Source organism: Gambusia affinis, linkage group LG14, assembly GCF_019740435.1.
Source record: "Gambusia affinis linkage group LG14, SWU_Gaff_1.0, whole genome shotgun sequence".
In the NCBI taxonomy this organism is placed as follows: Eukaryota; Metazoa; Chordata; class Actinopteri; order Cyprinodontiformes; family Poeciliidae; genus Gambusia; species Gambusia affinis.
In genome coordinates, this window is record NC_057881.1 from 9,910,415 (window position 1) to 9,924,597 (window position 14,183).

Sequence of the window (14,183 nt, forward strand, 5' to 3'; positions counted from 1 at the left end):
TTCTATTTGGATTTCTACTATGAATTCAAGCAAACTGGGCATTTTATTTACCAAAGGCGGCGGTAAAATAAGTAGTAAACACCTACCAACACCCCTATTTGTGTGACGAAATGTAACCGTCCGTGCTGCTCGCTGCCCCTGCTTCTCCCTCTTTGTCCGGTAGCGGCAGAAAGGCCGTGATAATTATGACCGAAATTTGCGTTTTTGAATGAATTACAGTTGAATGGTGGATCAACAAGCACACACCGTGTGAGGACTGGTTTGCTGGCAATGACACACCAGCGAGTTTCATTTTAAAGGACAGCACAGCAGAGCAAGCATCGGAGAAAGGGTACAGTTTGCTTCCACGATAGTCTGCCAGATGGCTAGCAATCTGCAGCTAGCTCGCTAATGTTAGCATAGCAAACAGCAAGTTCACACAACCTAATCGATTTCTTTGTGCTATATATTATGTGATATGTGTTAAAATTATTTGCACCTGCTCATACATGACTGTAGAGACACATATGGCAGAGTTTGGTTTATTATTTGTACGAGTTTTGAGTGCAAGTCTCAGCGCTGCTGGTTAGCCACATTGGGTAACGTGGCTAACTGGTTAAGAAACGTAGCGTCCTGCAAGTTGCTAACCAAACATCTGCAAGTGATTAGAGGAGGACGGGGAGCTCTGTACCGTATGCCTACTGACTAACAGCTGGTAGTATGAAAACCAGCATCAACCAACAGAAACAAGCTGGGTTGCATCTACACGAAATTGGTACGGAGCCCTGCAAGTGCCAGATGTAGCAATAAAAATAGAAGTTGGGAACATACGTTTGCTAAGTTTAGGAAACGTGTGCACAGATATGCAAAATGGCATTATCAACACCTAGAATTCAGACTTTCTAATGATACCTGTCTGATTTAGATCTCACAAAAATGTGGTAAGCATATAACGCACCAATTTGGACACTTTCAATGGAAAACTCGTTGCTCATCGACCAGCTTTAGGAATCTTTTGTGATACGTGTTCCATGTTTTTGTCTCAGTCTGCGTAGTATTAAATTGCTAATATCACCTAGAACGAGTAATAACTTTACAGCACCCTAAAGTTTTTAAATGAGATGTCAGAGCTTGGGTCTGGGAATGACATCAGACCCAAATCTGAAAACTAGGGAAGCATAACATAAAAAAATCCTGCAGTTCTGTTGCTAAATTGTATATTAGTCATCGATGGATGTTTTTCTAGCTCTGATTCTAACCTACTCTGACGTTTTGCATTTAGTAACAATTAGTAGGATTTATTAATGGTTGTGATGCTAAATGTGGCTAAAAATATTAAGGTTTCATGGTAATAACCTAAATATTTAAACAAAAAAGTGTAACTTGGTCTGTTGTTTAAAATGACTGACAAAGAAGACTTTTTTTAAGCATAAATTAATCAAAAAATCTGCCAAGTTTTTGATAGTTATAAACAACCTAAATTGGAATTCATGGTTATTGGAGCAGGACAGGAAATTATTGTCACAGTACATTGTTTCCTTCTGCATTAAAAGCAATATGAAATTGTTAAGCCTTTGTTTGAGATCTGGTTCTATGTTGTTGTCACTTTGTTGACAACAACCTCTTTGCTGAAAACACAGCTCAGTACAATTCCTGCTCTACATTGACACAAATATGACAGCAAATCTGTGCATACTGTTGACTAACCCAAATCAGTTAATTTTCCATTTAATTTCAACTTGTGGCACCTTATGAGCTCCGTAAATTTCTGCTACATAACATTAGTGTTGTCACTTTTGTCTGACGTTGATTTGGTGACCAAATCCTGGCGTGACAGACACCGTGGCTAAAATATTTTCAGACCTGGGCCGGCGTTATTGTACCAGCTAATCCAGTTCACTTTTAAGTGTTAGCCAATGCTGTAGTTACAGTACTGACAGGGAGGTTGAACCTGAGATCCAAAACACAACAACACCAGACAAAACTCTTCAATTAAAGAGTATGTTGCACCATTGAAGAAGAAGGGGGAAAAAAAACAACGTATCGTCGTGTTTTGGACCTCTGGGCCTCTGTGGCAGACTCAACCTGTTGGCATGTAGCCTTCAAGACGTCGTCATTTTTGTAACTTTTTTTTTCCCTTGCATATGAACGGTGATTTGCCACTTCACCGACAGTCATATTAGCTAATGGCTTCCGAATCGGGGAGACTACAGGCGGGACAAGGAAAACGAAAAGGTAGGAATTACCTTCACCCATCTCCCGATCAGATCGGAATCATCCATTACTGCGCTGCAATGGGCTGCACTGGTGCTGTTAGCAAATCACTTTTCGCCTCCCCCATATGTAAACTTCACGACTGTCTTCGGTGGTGGCTGTTTCTCACAGAGTGAGTCTGTGAACAGGTTATTACGTCTATCTTGCTATAAATGTATCTTCAGTACCGTTTCCTCGTTCTCATGTCTGAAGTCTTTTCCTGTCTCCCTCATTGACCTTACCTCTTCTGCCTCTGTTTGCGGCCTCTCTCCCTGTTGGTCTGCCTGGGTCATTTGCGATTCAAGGCTTCATAACGTTGGTGATGATAACGCCTGGATGTTCAGCATTTTGTCCTCATGCCAGTCTATGTCCCATCATTGAATCCATCTCAACTGTTGGACTTGAAAAAGAGGCCCTAGGTCTAAAGCTGCTCCACTCTGTCACTAAGGGGTATTGGCCAATCCAAATGTGATGATTGGTGGTGGATCAATAATGTGAGGCATGAAGAGAATGGTTTTTTTTTTGTTTGTCTTTTTTTTTCAGTTACTCAAGTTTCTTCTCCTATTTTTTTCCTACTTCAGCTTCACAGATGAAGAGCCCAGAGAAGAAGAAGGCCAGGAAATCTTCCACTCAGGTGAGGAGGGTGCATCGAGGTTTTACTTGACAATGTACGGTGGCTCTTAAAAAATATCCACCGCTGTGCATCAAGTCAGTCAGGACCCACAAAATTGGCTTTTTTAATTTAAAAGAAATTACAAAAAACTTATACAAAATGACAAGTACAAATATGTCATAGCTGTTGCACATATTTTTGAGTCAATGTTTAATAGATGCGTCTTTGCCTGCAAAAGCAAATCTGTTTCCAGACACAGGTGTCTTTCAACAGTCACTTGAGATTAGGTCAAATTCTTGTTTTTTGAAGGTTTAATTTTTGGAAAATCTGGATTTTTTTTTTTTTCTCTCCAGTGAACTCATAGTTCAGATTTATGTCATCACTGCCACAGGTCGGCCATCTTGTTTGACAAGCGTGTTTTGCAGATTCTGTTTATTTGGACTATGAATTCAGGTTAAGTCTATGATGAAATAAAAATCTTTTTTTCTTTTTTAATTACTCATCTATGAGAACATAGTGAGAATATTAGGAGAATAAAGTTGGGCATTTATAAAAACTCCAACCCGGAAAATAACAAATAACAAACTCAAGGTTTTTTCTCAGCAGAACGTTCCTTTCTCATAATTTTAAGACATTTTTCTAGGAAAATTGCATCTTTACTTTGATAATATTATGGCTATTTCCTTGTAACTAAACAAAAATTCTCTAATACTTTGTTGTACAACTCACAGAAGGAATGATTGAGATGTAAGCCACTTTTTGAAAATGTTGTTGTTTCTTTCTTTTTTAGAAAAGATGGCCAGAAAAACATTCAAATTCAAATCTATTTTTTCATATTTCGTTAGAAAAGTTTGAGACTATTTGCTCAAATTGGCTGGACCTTTGTTGAATTATGTCAGTAATTTTAAAGGGGGTGAATATTTATTCAAATACTTATTTTATGTTACATATTTTACTTTATTATTTTATGGAAATCAGTTTCCACTAGTGTTTTTTGAGTTTTTTTATAAAAACGTTTAATGTTTAATAAATGTTTAATAAGAGCAACAAAAAAGGCGGTGAATGCTTTTTTTTTTTTTTTACATATATATTGGTACTGTATTCAATTTTAAGAAACCTGGAGCAAAAAAAAGGACTCCAAAACTCCCGCAATGCTATCGGCACTATCTGGATATTCAGAGAGGTCGCACCAAAAACAAGATCTTTGCTTTACGCCTATGATTTCTTGCTTTTTATTTCAAATCTCCATGTTTCTTCACAGTTTATTCTATTATTACTTAGTCTGCTTGGTGGGTAAAGGGTGAACTGACACTCCCTGACATTTACTTTTTTTAATGGACTGTTGACATCTTTTGTGGGCTCCAGTGTCCCTTATATGAAAGTAGGCTGACAGGATGGGGGAAGAAAACATGCGGGAAATGTTGCCGGGTCTGGGAGTCGAACCCGCGCTGGCAGCGTCAAGGACTCAAGGCCTCCGAACGTGGGTCGCACTATGACACCACGGCACGCCCAATCCGAAGTATCTTTGATACAAATACAGAAACCCAGAAAGAAGCCTGAGTTGGTACTCCCTACGTTTAGTTTTTATTACTTGTCTGTTAAAATCTGTGTATCTGAGAGGAACAAAAATCACAGAAGAGTTGATATGCATTTCCTAGCATCCAGTTGTTTATTTTTACAGCTTCTTAGGTTTCTACTATTATTTACCATTTGTTGTTTGCAGTTTATCCACTTTTCAGTCAAATCTATTGTCTATTCTTTCTTTTTTTTTACTTTAATGGGAAAGTGAATTGAATAAGAGGTTTTGGGTGTGTGTTTCTCAAGAAGTTATTTCGCACACATTTTCTTTGCCTCCCTTATAAATAAAGAGTCTGCCTATCCCTAAAAACTTGTAAAAAGCCTTAAATTTATTTTTCAGAAGTAAGTTGGCCTTTTGTTCTTAAATGTTTTTCTTGACAGGACTATTTAATCTTATATATTCTGTTTTTTGGGGGATTTGTGGGACTTTGGTGTCAGGCCAAAGTTTGCGTCAGACATCTTCATTGTGTACTTTGACTCGAGACGGTTGAGGCTACCGCTAACTCACTGCTAACATACCTTGCTAGTTAGCTAGCTTTTTTGCATCCATCATGGGTAAGTGCAAGTTTATGACCAGTTTGCTGGAAAAAGTTCACACATTTCTGTGGCTATATAGGTCTTAAATTCCACTTGTAATGGTTTTAAAAAGTCTTCAATTTGAGTGTTGCTGATAATAGTTTCATTCAAATTTTAAAAAGTCAACTTCTTCTGTTTCAGGCGGCGGGATTCTCCCACCTCACTGAGTTTGCACCTCCTCCTACGCCCATGGTGGACCATCTGGTCGCCTCCAACCCATTTGACGATGACTTTGGATCTCCGTCCAGACCTAGTGGGGCAGGCGGACCAGGTGGGGCTCCGTTTCTCCCCAGTCCAGGTGCCGGTGGAGGAGGTGGGTATGGAGGTGGAGGCAGAATGGGTCCAGGCATGAACTTCATGGGAGGCCCGAGCGGACCGGGAAGTGGTCAGCCTGGACGCAGACCGCCCTTCGGCCCTCCGAGCAACGCTGGACCGCACCAGCAGTTAGGCTTTGGAGGAATGCCCGGCTTTGGAGGCGGAGGAGGTGGAGGCGGTGGTGGCGGAGGAGGCGGGGGAGGTGGATTTCCTCCAGGTGGCCCCTCTCAGTTCAATATGCAACCAAACTTCAGTCCCCCCATGCATCCTGGGCCAGGATTTAACTCCATGTTGTCTCCTGGAGGAATGGGGGGTCCTGGAGGCGGTGGGCCGCCCCATCCTCGTTTCGGCATGCCCCCCCAGCAGCAGCACGGCCAGGGCGGACACCCCTTCAACAGCCCACCGTTGCCTGGAGGTGGAGGTCCACGAGGGCCCTTGCCTCCTATGGGAGGAGGCATGGGTCCTGGGATGAACATGATGGGTGGAATGGGTGGTGGCCCTGGTGGCAACATGGTAGGGGGAGGGTTGCCAGGTATGCCGCCTCAAGGACAGTTTCCTCCCTCACAGGAAGGCCCCTACCCTGGCCCCAGTCCGCCAGGGCCCGGCAGCGAGGATGGGAAGAACTTCGGTGGAGGAGGGGGACCGCCTGGTCCTCCACCGCAGCAGCAACAACAACAACAGCAGCAGCAGCAGCTTAACATGAATCCCAACGGCCCCCCAAATAACAACAGTACACCCGGCCCTCCTTCTAACTCTGGACCTTCACAACCAGGTGGAGGCTTTCCCGGCCACCCCGATGTCCCACCACAAAGTGCAAACACACCTGGCCAACCTCCGTCAGCTCCACCGCAACCCAACCCCAACTCTTCTCCTACCGGTCCGGTGAACGGATCAGGTCAACCCCAGCACCCGCAGTCCGGTCAGCTGCAGCCCCCCAACAACACCAACACCCCAAACTCCAACAACTCCAATCAGCAGCAGCAACAATCAACTCCGCCAAACTCTGCAGGGTCTTCCTCTTACAACCAGCAGAACAACACTCCCGGTTCCGGCGGACCGCTGTCCAACGCTGCCCCCAACTCGAATCAGAACAACATAGCTAACAACAATGGAGGCAACACTCCTGGCAGCAACCCCAACCCCCCCTCAAACTCCACCTCGACCCCCAACACCCAGTCTCCCCTGCCTCCTGGACCCACAGCCCCGACAACCGGGCCCAGCTCAGGGCCTGGAAAACTCGGCGGACCCGGTATGGTCTTCCCTTGTGGCATGTGTTTGGCGGAAGTACACGACGACCAGGACGCCATCCTTTGCGAGGCTACGTGCCAGCGCTGGTTCCACCGTGACTGTACGGGCCTTACAGAACCGGCGTACGGGCTGCTGACCACGGAAAGCGCCGCCGTTTGGGCTTGTGACTTCTGCATCAAGACCAAGGACATACAGGCCGTGTACGTGCGCCAGGGTTTAGGCCAGCTGGTGGCGGCTAACGAGAGCTGAGCAGCATCGATTGGACAAACGGACTCTGATCTAACTGAATGACCTGTGTGCCACGTCAGCTGCGGCTCGGCCAGCCCTTTACTCGTTCACTACACAAAAGCGACACGCTCATCGACTCTGATGCTTAAACGTAGCACTTTGAGTGGCTCTAGACAAATAAATTTTCCTTCCCCTCCCCGGCAATTAGAGTTTGAAATCATGATGAATGTTACCCACGTTGAGAAATCCGCCTGCCAATCACCTAAGCACTGACACCAACACACTACCTCAAATCGCTTGTGACTGACTGGCACAGAAACTCCCGCACTGACTGACTCACTGAACCACATGTGACGTGGCGATATTTCCAGCTCACGCACTCAGAAAATTAAATCAGGCGGTGGGACATGATGTTTAAATGCTCGCTGTGTACTGGTATGAGTTCAGCAGATTTCTGATTTTAATTAGAAGACGCCCTGGAACGGCTACCGGAAGTAATCAAGGAGCCTCCAGTCTGGAAAAGTCTGGAATGCGGTTCAACTATTTGGTTAAGTGTGGAAAAAAGAAATTGAGTAGGGAAAATTTTTTTTGTATTTCGTTTTTGTTTTTATTAATCATTTTATCTTTCCAGTATTTCCTTGTTTCTACCTTCTCCTATCTTCCATCTGTCTGTCCTTTTTTCTTTCTCTTCTCCCTTTTCCTACTTTATTCTTCTTTGTCTTTTCTTCCCACTTTTTTTCAATGTCCTTCCTTTATTCCCTTTCTTCTTTACTTCTTCCTTTCATTATGTCCTTTTCTGTGTGACTTGACTCCTACATACTCGTCCTTTTTTTTCCACTATTCTGTGCTTCTTTTTGCTTTTCGTGTTGGACTGGGTGATGAATCGTTTTTATTGATTAGTCAAATTTTTATTTTTGGAAAATCATGATTCAAGACGATGTCAGGAAACCCAAAGTTGCTTCTTTGTTTGACGGATTCAAACAAAATTTGAATTTAAACAAAATTATTCTTTAAAAAAATTATTCAAAAGAATATTACAACATAATATAAGGGCAAGGCTAAGATTATTTTTAAAAATCTAAATTATTATTTATTTTGACTATTTTGTAAGATTGTTTATTTTTATGATAAAAATAAATAAATTTACCAGAAGCTGTAATATTAGGAGATTAAAGTATTATTTCTTGAGAATTCCAACACAAAGTTGAATTAAGATGAGGAATGTTGAGCATCTTGTAAAGTTATACTTTGGTTTAAGGTTTAGAGATAATACTTAATAGAAAAACTTCAAATTTTAACATATCAGCATCAAATTATCAATAGCTGAACTTTGAAACCGTGTGTATGTTTAAAGAAGGAAGCACACAAACTCACATCAGATCCTGATAATTAAACTGTTTTCTCATTAAAACAACTTTTTACTTGTAATATTAAGGTGTTTTTCTGGTAGAATTGAGGTTTTTTTTCCCTCTTAATATTATGACTATATTCTAACAATTAAACAAAAATTATCGTAGCCTGGCCCTAATACTCTGTTGAAATAAAAGCCACTTTTTGAAAATATTTCTTTTGTCATTTCTTTTCATAAAAGAAAACGGGGAGGGGAATTAATTGAAATAATTAAAATCTGAGATTTTATTCTTAAGATCTACGATCGCCCAGCTCTTTTTTCTTTCATTCTTTCTTCCTTGTGTCTTTAGTTCCATCTTTCCTTTTATCCTTTTGCCCTTCCTGTTAGTGTGAGGTTTTTGAAACTTCCTTATCTGATACCTGGTAAAAAAAAAATAAAAAATACAAGAAAAAAAACAAACAATCTGCCATAAATTAAGTGATTTTTGTTTTTTGTGTGTGTTTATATCTGAAAATGAACTTAAAGGACTGGGAACTTTGGAAACTTTTTACCAGATAAATGTGTAGGAACCCTGTAAAAAGGTCCCATGAATTCGCAGCTTAGTTTTCTACTGAAACACTTCAGTTCAGCACTGCCGTTTCACGTTGTTGGCCTTTTACTGCAAGCAAGGGGAGAAACTGAAAACAATTTATCAGTGTATGGCAGTATAAACATGTCAGTATTAAGTGTATTGTGGAAGCTAAATCTTACACGCTTTAACCCTACTTACTGCATCGTTCTGTACCCAGTGCTGGTTCGTCCAAAGGAGTACGAGGTCGGGATCTCATCCACTAGTCACCACCAAAAAAATAAACAAAAAAGCAAATACAAACTTGTAAATATACTGACCGAAACATTTGTCTAGAGTTCCCATCACTTGTGAACAAGTCGCAGAGTCAAACCAGTGAACAAAAAAAAAGATGAGTTGAGTTTTCGTGTCTTGGTTGTATCCATGGTGTTTTGGTTTTTATACGGCCGTTTTTGTTGTTTTTTTTGTTTGTTTCTTTTCTCTTTTTCTATCTGCAGTACTCATGACATTGTGAATCCAGTGCTTTTGGATGGTGTTGGCATAGCAAGTAGTGACATCATGTCTCATTTCACGATGTGCATAGTCCTTAACAGAAACTATTGGAGGGAGATGCATGCGATCCAATGCAGTAACTTGTCGTTTATTTTCAGGATTCCTCACTGCAGGAAACCTTGAAGTAGACCAAATAACTAAACGAGAAAAAAAAGGAAAGAGAAATACCCATTTTTCCATTTTTATTGCGGTATAAGGTGTTTATCTCTAATTCTTTCTTGTCATTTTTCTTTATTACATGTCCAAGTTGCCTTTATTTTCATGCTCTCAGTCGTTCCCTTTTTGTTTTGTACTATTTGTGCTGTACTCTTGCTCTGCTCTGGTGCCTCCTGGTGGAACCTGCGAGTACTACAGGTGGTGGGGAAAGGAGAGGTACTAAACTCTGAAGTAAAGACAGTTTTTTGTTATGTTGTCCGAGTCTGGTTTATCATTTTATTTGAATTATTTGTCTGTTTTTTATATACACAGTCACATAAAATATTGTTTTATCCTAGACATTGATGTTGAAGCTTATGCAGAAGATTTAACTTTATAGCACATTTATTTTTTGTAAGCTTTTGTTTAGGCTAACATTAAACATAAAAGCAGAAATAAATCTGCTGTAGTTTTGTGGAAGAAGGCTGAAAATAAAAAAATTACAAGATTCCTCTCCTTTAAGGGACAAAGCATTTAACAAAGTGGAAACTTAAGTTTTGTTTGATTTAGTAATAAAAAAATTACTTGCTTTCTTTCAGTCAGCTGATTAACGGAAAGTTGGCCAATTTGTGCTTCGGTATTAGCAGTCACCAAATTGCTTTCAAATTATATTGATTAATCAAATTAAATTTTTAATCCTTTAATTTATGAGCAGTCTAAAATAAATGTAACATTTGGCTGCAAATTCAGGGGGGGGGGTGTTTTGTTTTGTTTTTGGGGGGGGGTTTACGTTTATTTTTCATGCCTGTATAAATGTGACGTTGGTCCAGCTTTTCTAGTAAATGCACCAATATTGAACACTCAGTTTTTTATATCAAGTCATACCACTATGAAAAGAAACATCATATTGAGAGTTTTTGAAATTGCAGTAAAATTGTATAACTTGTGACAATAGAAAACAAGTAAAAGATGTAACAGGTGCATGGAAGTCAAAATGCAACACTTTTGATCACGTTATGTAGCACACTACTATAAAATGGAAGGAAAATGTGAAAATGAAACCATGAATTTAAAAAAACAAAACAAATGCATTGTTTTTACTTGGCCTGGTTACAGAGCGGATCAAATGGCACATCCTATTCATTTTCCTCCTTTTGAGATGGAACAGAGTTCATTTTAACTGGTTGACCATTTTCACCAAAACCATGTCCCTTTAAAGGCTGTACGGCAGGCCGTTTTGTCATAAAATCCCCTTCATTTGACTATGTGTAATTACATTTCAGATATCTAAAACTGGACATTTGATTAGACATTACTACATTGTGACTATCCTTAAGATGTCTGCATACATTGTGAACAAAAATTCAAGATCTCTTACATTTTGACGAGTCAGAATTCCTTCAAGATATCTCAAATGACATCAGCAGATTTGTTATTTTAAGTGTCAAATCCATAATTACAAGTCATGATATCTCAATTATGACGAGTCAAAGTGACATTTTCAGATATCTGGGTTTCCTGCATAATGTCAGAAAATGCCTAGCAGTATGGAATATGCGGAGAACGCAAACTTCATCAAATTGAAGACTGCAGAAGTCGACAAAGAATTTCTTATTTATTCTCTACCAGCACACAAATTGCACTTAAAAACTGCTTTGAAAAGCTATAAGTGCCAACCGTCAACACAAGCTGAAAATTTAATATTTTCAACAAGAAAAGTTTTTTTTTTTATTATTTTTGAAATGTTAGTTTAAAATATATGAAACACAAAATCCAAATCGATTAAATAATGTTCAAAATATCACTAATTCATTTGGTGATATGTTAGAAATTTTGAAATGGTCTTGTCTTGGAACTGGTTTTATAGCTTCCACCTAACTTAAGTTTCTCCACAACTTTCTTACAGACTTGTCTTCTGTTTTTCTTGGTTTGATGATCATGTTTGTTCACTAACATTACCATATTAGGTGACTTCTTAAAGTCAGTTGGATTTTATTAAGGAGTCCAGAGCAAAAAGCACACTACACTATTCAGAACATTTTGAACATCATGAATGACTTTGCTTATTTCATAAAATCCTAATAAAAAGTCTTAAGGTTTGTGGTTGTGGTCTGATTAAACATGAAACAGCTCACGGGGAGTGAATACTTTTCCTAATCACTAAAGTTAGATTCCAGTGTAATCTTTAGTAGCAGCAAATTATGGTTCTTTTCCCCATTGGTTCTGCTGTTATAGATAATACCCCCATGCAAAGCGTTTCTCATTGATTACACAGCTGAAGTGGGTCACACAGTGGCTGCATTGTGTTTTAAAGTGCAGCAGGAGAGATGAAAGTCAGTGCGCAATGAAGCCCCGCCCCTTTCAGCTGCTTCCCACCAATCAAATCGCTGCCTTGGCGGGAGGACGGTCCGTCGGACGTGCTGGCAACAGGTTCCTCTGGTCGTGGGGGTGATTTTCCCCAATGTCCTCGGCCCGTGGAATAACATCTCCCCATCTTAGCGCTGCGTGGACTTGCTGTTGATTTATACATGCCGAGGAATTGGCAGAGGAAGCGCTCGGAAACTGGACCATCACTGCAGGTGCAGTAACACTTACTCAGCAGCTTCTTATTTACTTTGAGTTGGAAATAAAGTATGAGTAATGCGGTCTGTTGAGCAGAGCGGGCATTCCCCAGCATTTGGACCAAAAGAGGGATCCACCTGTGGCTTTTCTGCTCATGGAAATTATCGCAGGAGGAAGGTGGGGAGGGGGACAGCTTTTGTTGTCCGCCTTCATGGGGGGTTTGTTGGTTTGTTGCGCTCACTATCCACTCTTGTTTTAATCGGATCTGTCTGCGCCGCGTAAAGAGGATATGTGGGGCTGTTACAGCAGGTGAACGCCTCAAGTAGGATGCGGCGGCGTCTCATTGGTAGGGCTGCTGCTTATTTCGCCTGATTTTACAACTCAGAGTTGTTGCTCAGTGTGGCAGATGTAAACAACCGGGAGGTTTCGATGCGCACCGATACTGACTGACCGGATGGGTGGGTGTGACGCAATTAACACAGAAGCACACAGGTGCTGTTACAGTCTGCAGCATCCGTGTTTAAATTATAATATAGGCTCTTTTGTAATAACTGATGCGTAAATCCGATTTGACAGGGTGTTGTAATTGTTTTTGTCAGAGTTGGCTCCAGAAATAGCTATAAGTGTGTCCCTGAAGCGACACTTAAAGCTCTTTCGTTTGGTAAACACATGCAGGACTTTTAGTATCATCTTCTTGTAAGGCAGACGGAAGCATACGCAAAACAAGCGGCTGCACAGAACCAACAGGGGTTCTCACAAGTCAGATTTACAAGAGTTTATTTCTTTTTTATGAGCGATACATCAATGTTAATCGTATAAAAACGGAGATGTTTTTAGTATTAGGTGTAAATTATTTATTCAGGTTTAAATGCTGATGATCAGGACAGCAACCAGCTAATTAGTTCACCCTGTCAGGACTTTGTTTTAAAACTAAAAAGTATTCATCAACGTAGCCACACTGTAATATTCTAATTAAATTACTTTTTTCTTTCTTGTGTTAATGATTACACTTACAATAAATAAGAAGATAAGTTTCTCTAATTCATTTATATAAATGAAGCCCATATTTTATAGACATTGATTAAATACAAAAGGACATATTTCAAATATTATATTTCTTGTAACTTATAGATAACGAAGCTCTAAAATTCAGTTTTTCTGTTTATTTAATACAGAAATGTTGTGAGCTTGTTATGAACTGCACAATAAACAACATAGTCTAGTCAATAGTAACTGACACCTCCCACAAGGATGGTAAACCGCTGCAGGTTATGGCTAAAGAAGCTTTCTGTTAAGAGTAACGTAGCTAAGCAGGAATGTTGAGTGGAAGGAAAAGATGCGATAACAAAGTGGACACGCATCTGGGATTTTTAAGAACAGTAGCGTACAGTTTGTGTACTCGATACTCGATCATGGCTCCTTTTGCCTGAACTTGTGGATCCATGCAGCGTAGCATGGTGGCGATTAGCATCCAGTGGCATTGATGGTGGCCTTGAGCTGCTCGGCAATGCTGAGTCTGGTGTCTCATCTTCCTCTTGGCAATACCAAGAGGAAGATGGCATAAATTGTATATCAGGTGAGTTTAGTACCTTTGGCAGCGCGATCAGATGCCATTTCCTGCTGGAAAAGGAAGTCGGCATCTTCATAAAGCCGGTCAATAGAAGGAAGCATAAAACTCACTAAAATATCATTGTCGATGGCTTTGCTGAATTTTTACTTTATAAAACAAGTTGATGCCAAGATAACATGTCAAATAAAACTTGATTTTGAAACCTCAAACCTAAAGAACATGACAGTAGTTCATGTTTTCACAGGTCCTCGACGTTATTAGCACCACGCTCTGACCCGCTGAGCTAACCTACCGTACACAGTGTTGAGTTTTCATCGATTTCAGAAGAAACTTACATGATCTTACCACAGTGAAGATTTGAGAAAAGTGCTCATATTCTAATGTTTTTCAAAAATCAATGCATAATAGTTTATTTTCCAGCTTTTTTTCATTTAAAGTGTTGATTTTCTGAAGACTTCAGATTTTAATTGGCCAGTATGGGGATTGAACCCATGCGACTGACTTTAGCTGAAATTCACATCCGTTTTCCTTAGCGTGTTGAAAGCATGAAATTCACTCATAGCTTTTATTAACTAAAAATAAAAGCTTCACAATCCTCTCAAAGCTTTGGTTATCTCTGCTGTTTGTACTAGACTTTTTCCTTCCACTAAGTTCT

The 14,183-nt window shown here is 40.2% G+C and overlaps 2 protein-coding genes across 5 annotated transcripts in view; both read left to right on the plus strand.

Annotated features, from left to right (window-relative positions):
• The first annotated feature begins 95 nt into the window (after positions 1-95).
• On the plus strand, positions 96-9,673 carry pygo2 (pygopus homolog 2 (Drosophila)). Of its 3 annotated transcripts, XM_044137566.1 has the most exons (5): positions 96-331; positions 2,154-2,214; positions 2,538-2,726; positions 2,814-2,866; positions 5,141-9,673. In XM_044137566.1, exons 4-5 carry the CDS (start codon positions 2,822-2,824, stop codon positions 6,809-6,811), a joined length of 1,716 nt encoding a protein of 571 aa, XP_043993501.1. In that variant the 5' UTR covers positions 96-331; positions 2,154-2,214; positions 2,538-2,726; positions 2,814-2,821; the 3' UTR covers positions 6,812-9,673. The 3 variants fall into 3 exon arrangements, with proteins under 3 accessions (XP_043993501.1, XP_043993499.1, XP_043993500.1); XM_044137564.1 differs by lacking the exon at positions 2,538-2,726; XM_044137565.1 differs by lacking the exons at positions 2,154-2,214; positions 2,538-2,726.
• A 2,080-nt stretch (positions 9,674-11,753) lies between these two features.
• cgnb (cingulin b) overlaps positions 11,754-14,183 on the plus strand; it is a 31,191-nt gene continuing 28,761 nt past the window's right edge. For both annotated transcript variants that reach the window (XM_044137555.1, XM_044137556.1), the window contains exon 1: positions 11,754-11,975. In XM_044137555.1, coding sequence (XP_043993490.1) covers positions 11,925-11,975 — 51 coding nt within the window. In that variant the 5' untranslated portion in view covers positions 11,754-11,924. The remainder of the gene's footprint in view (positions 11,976-14,183) is intronic.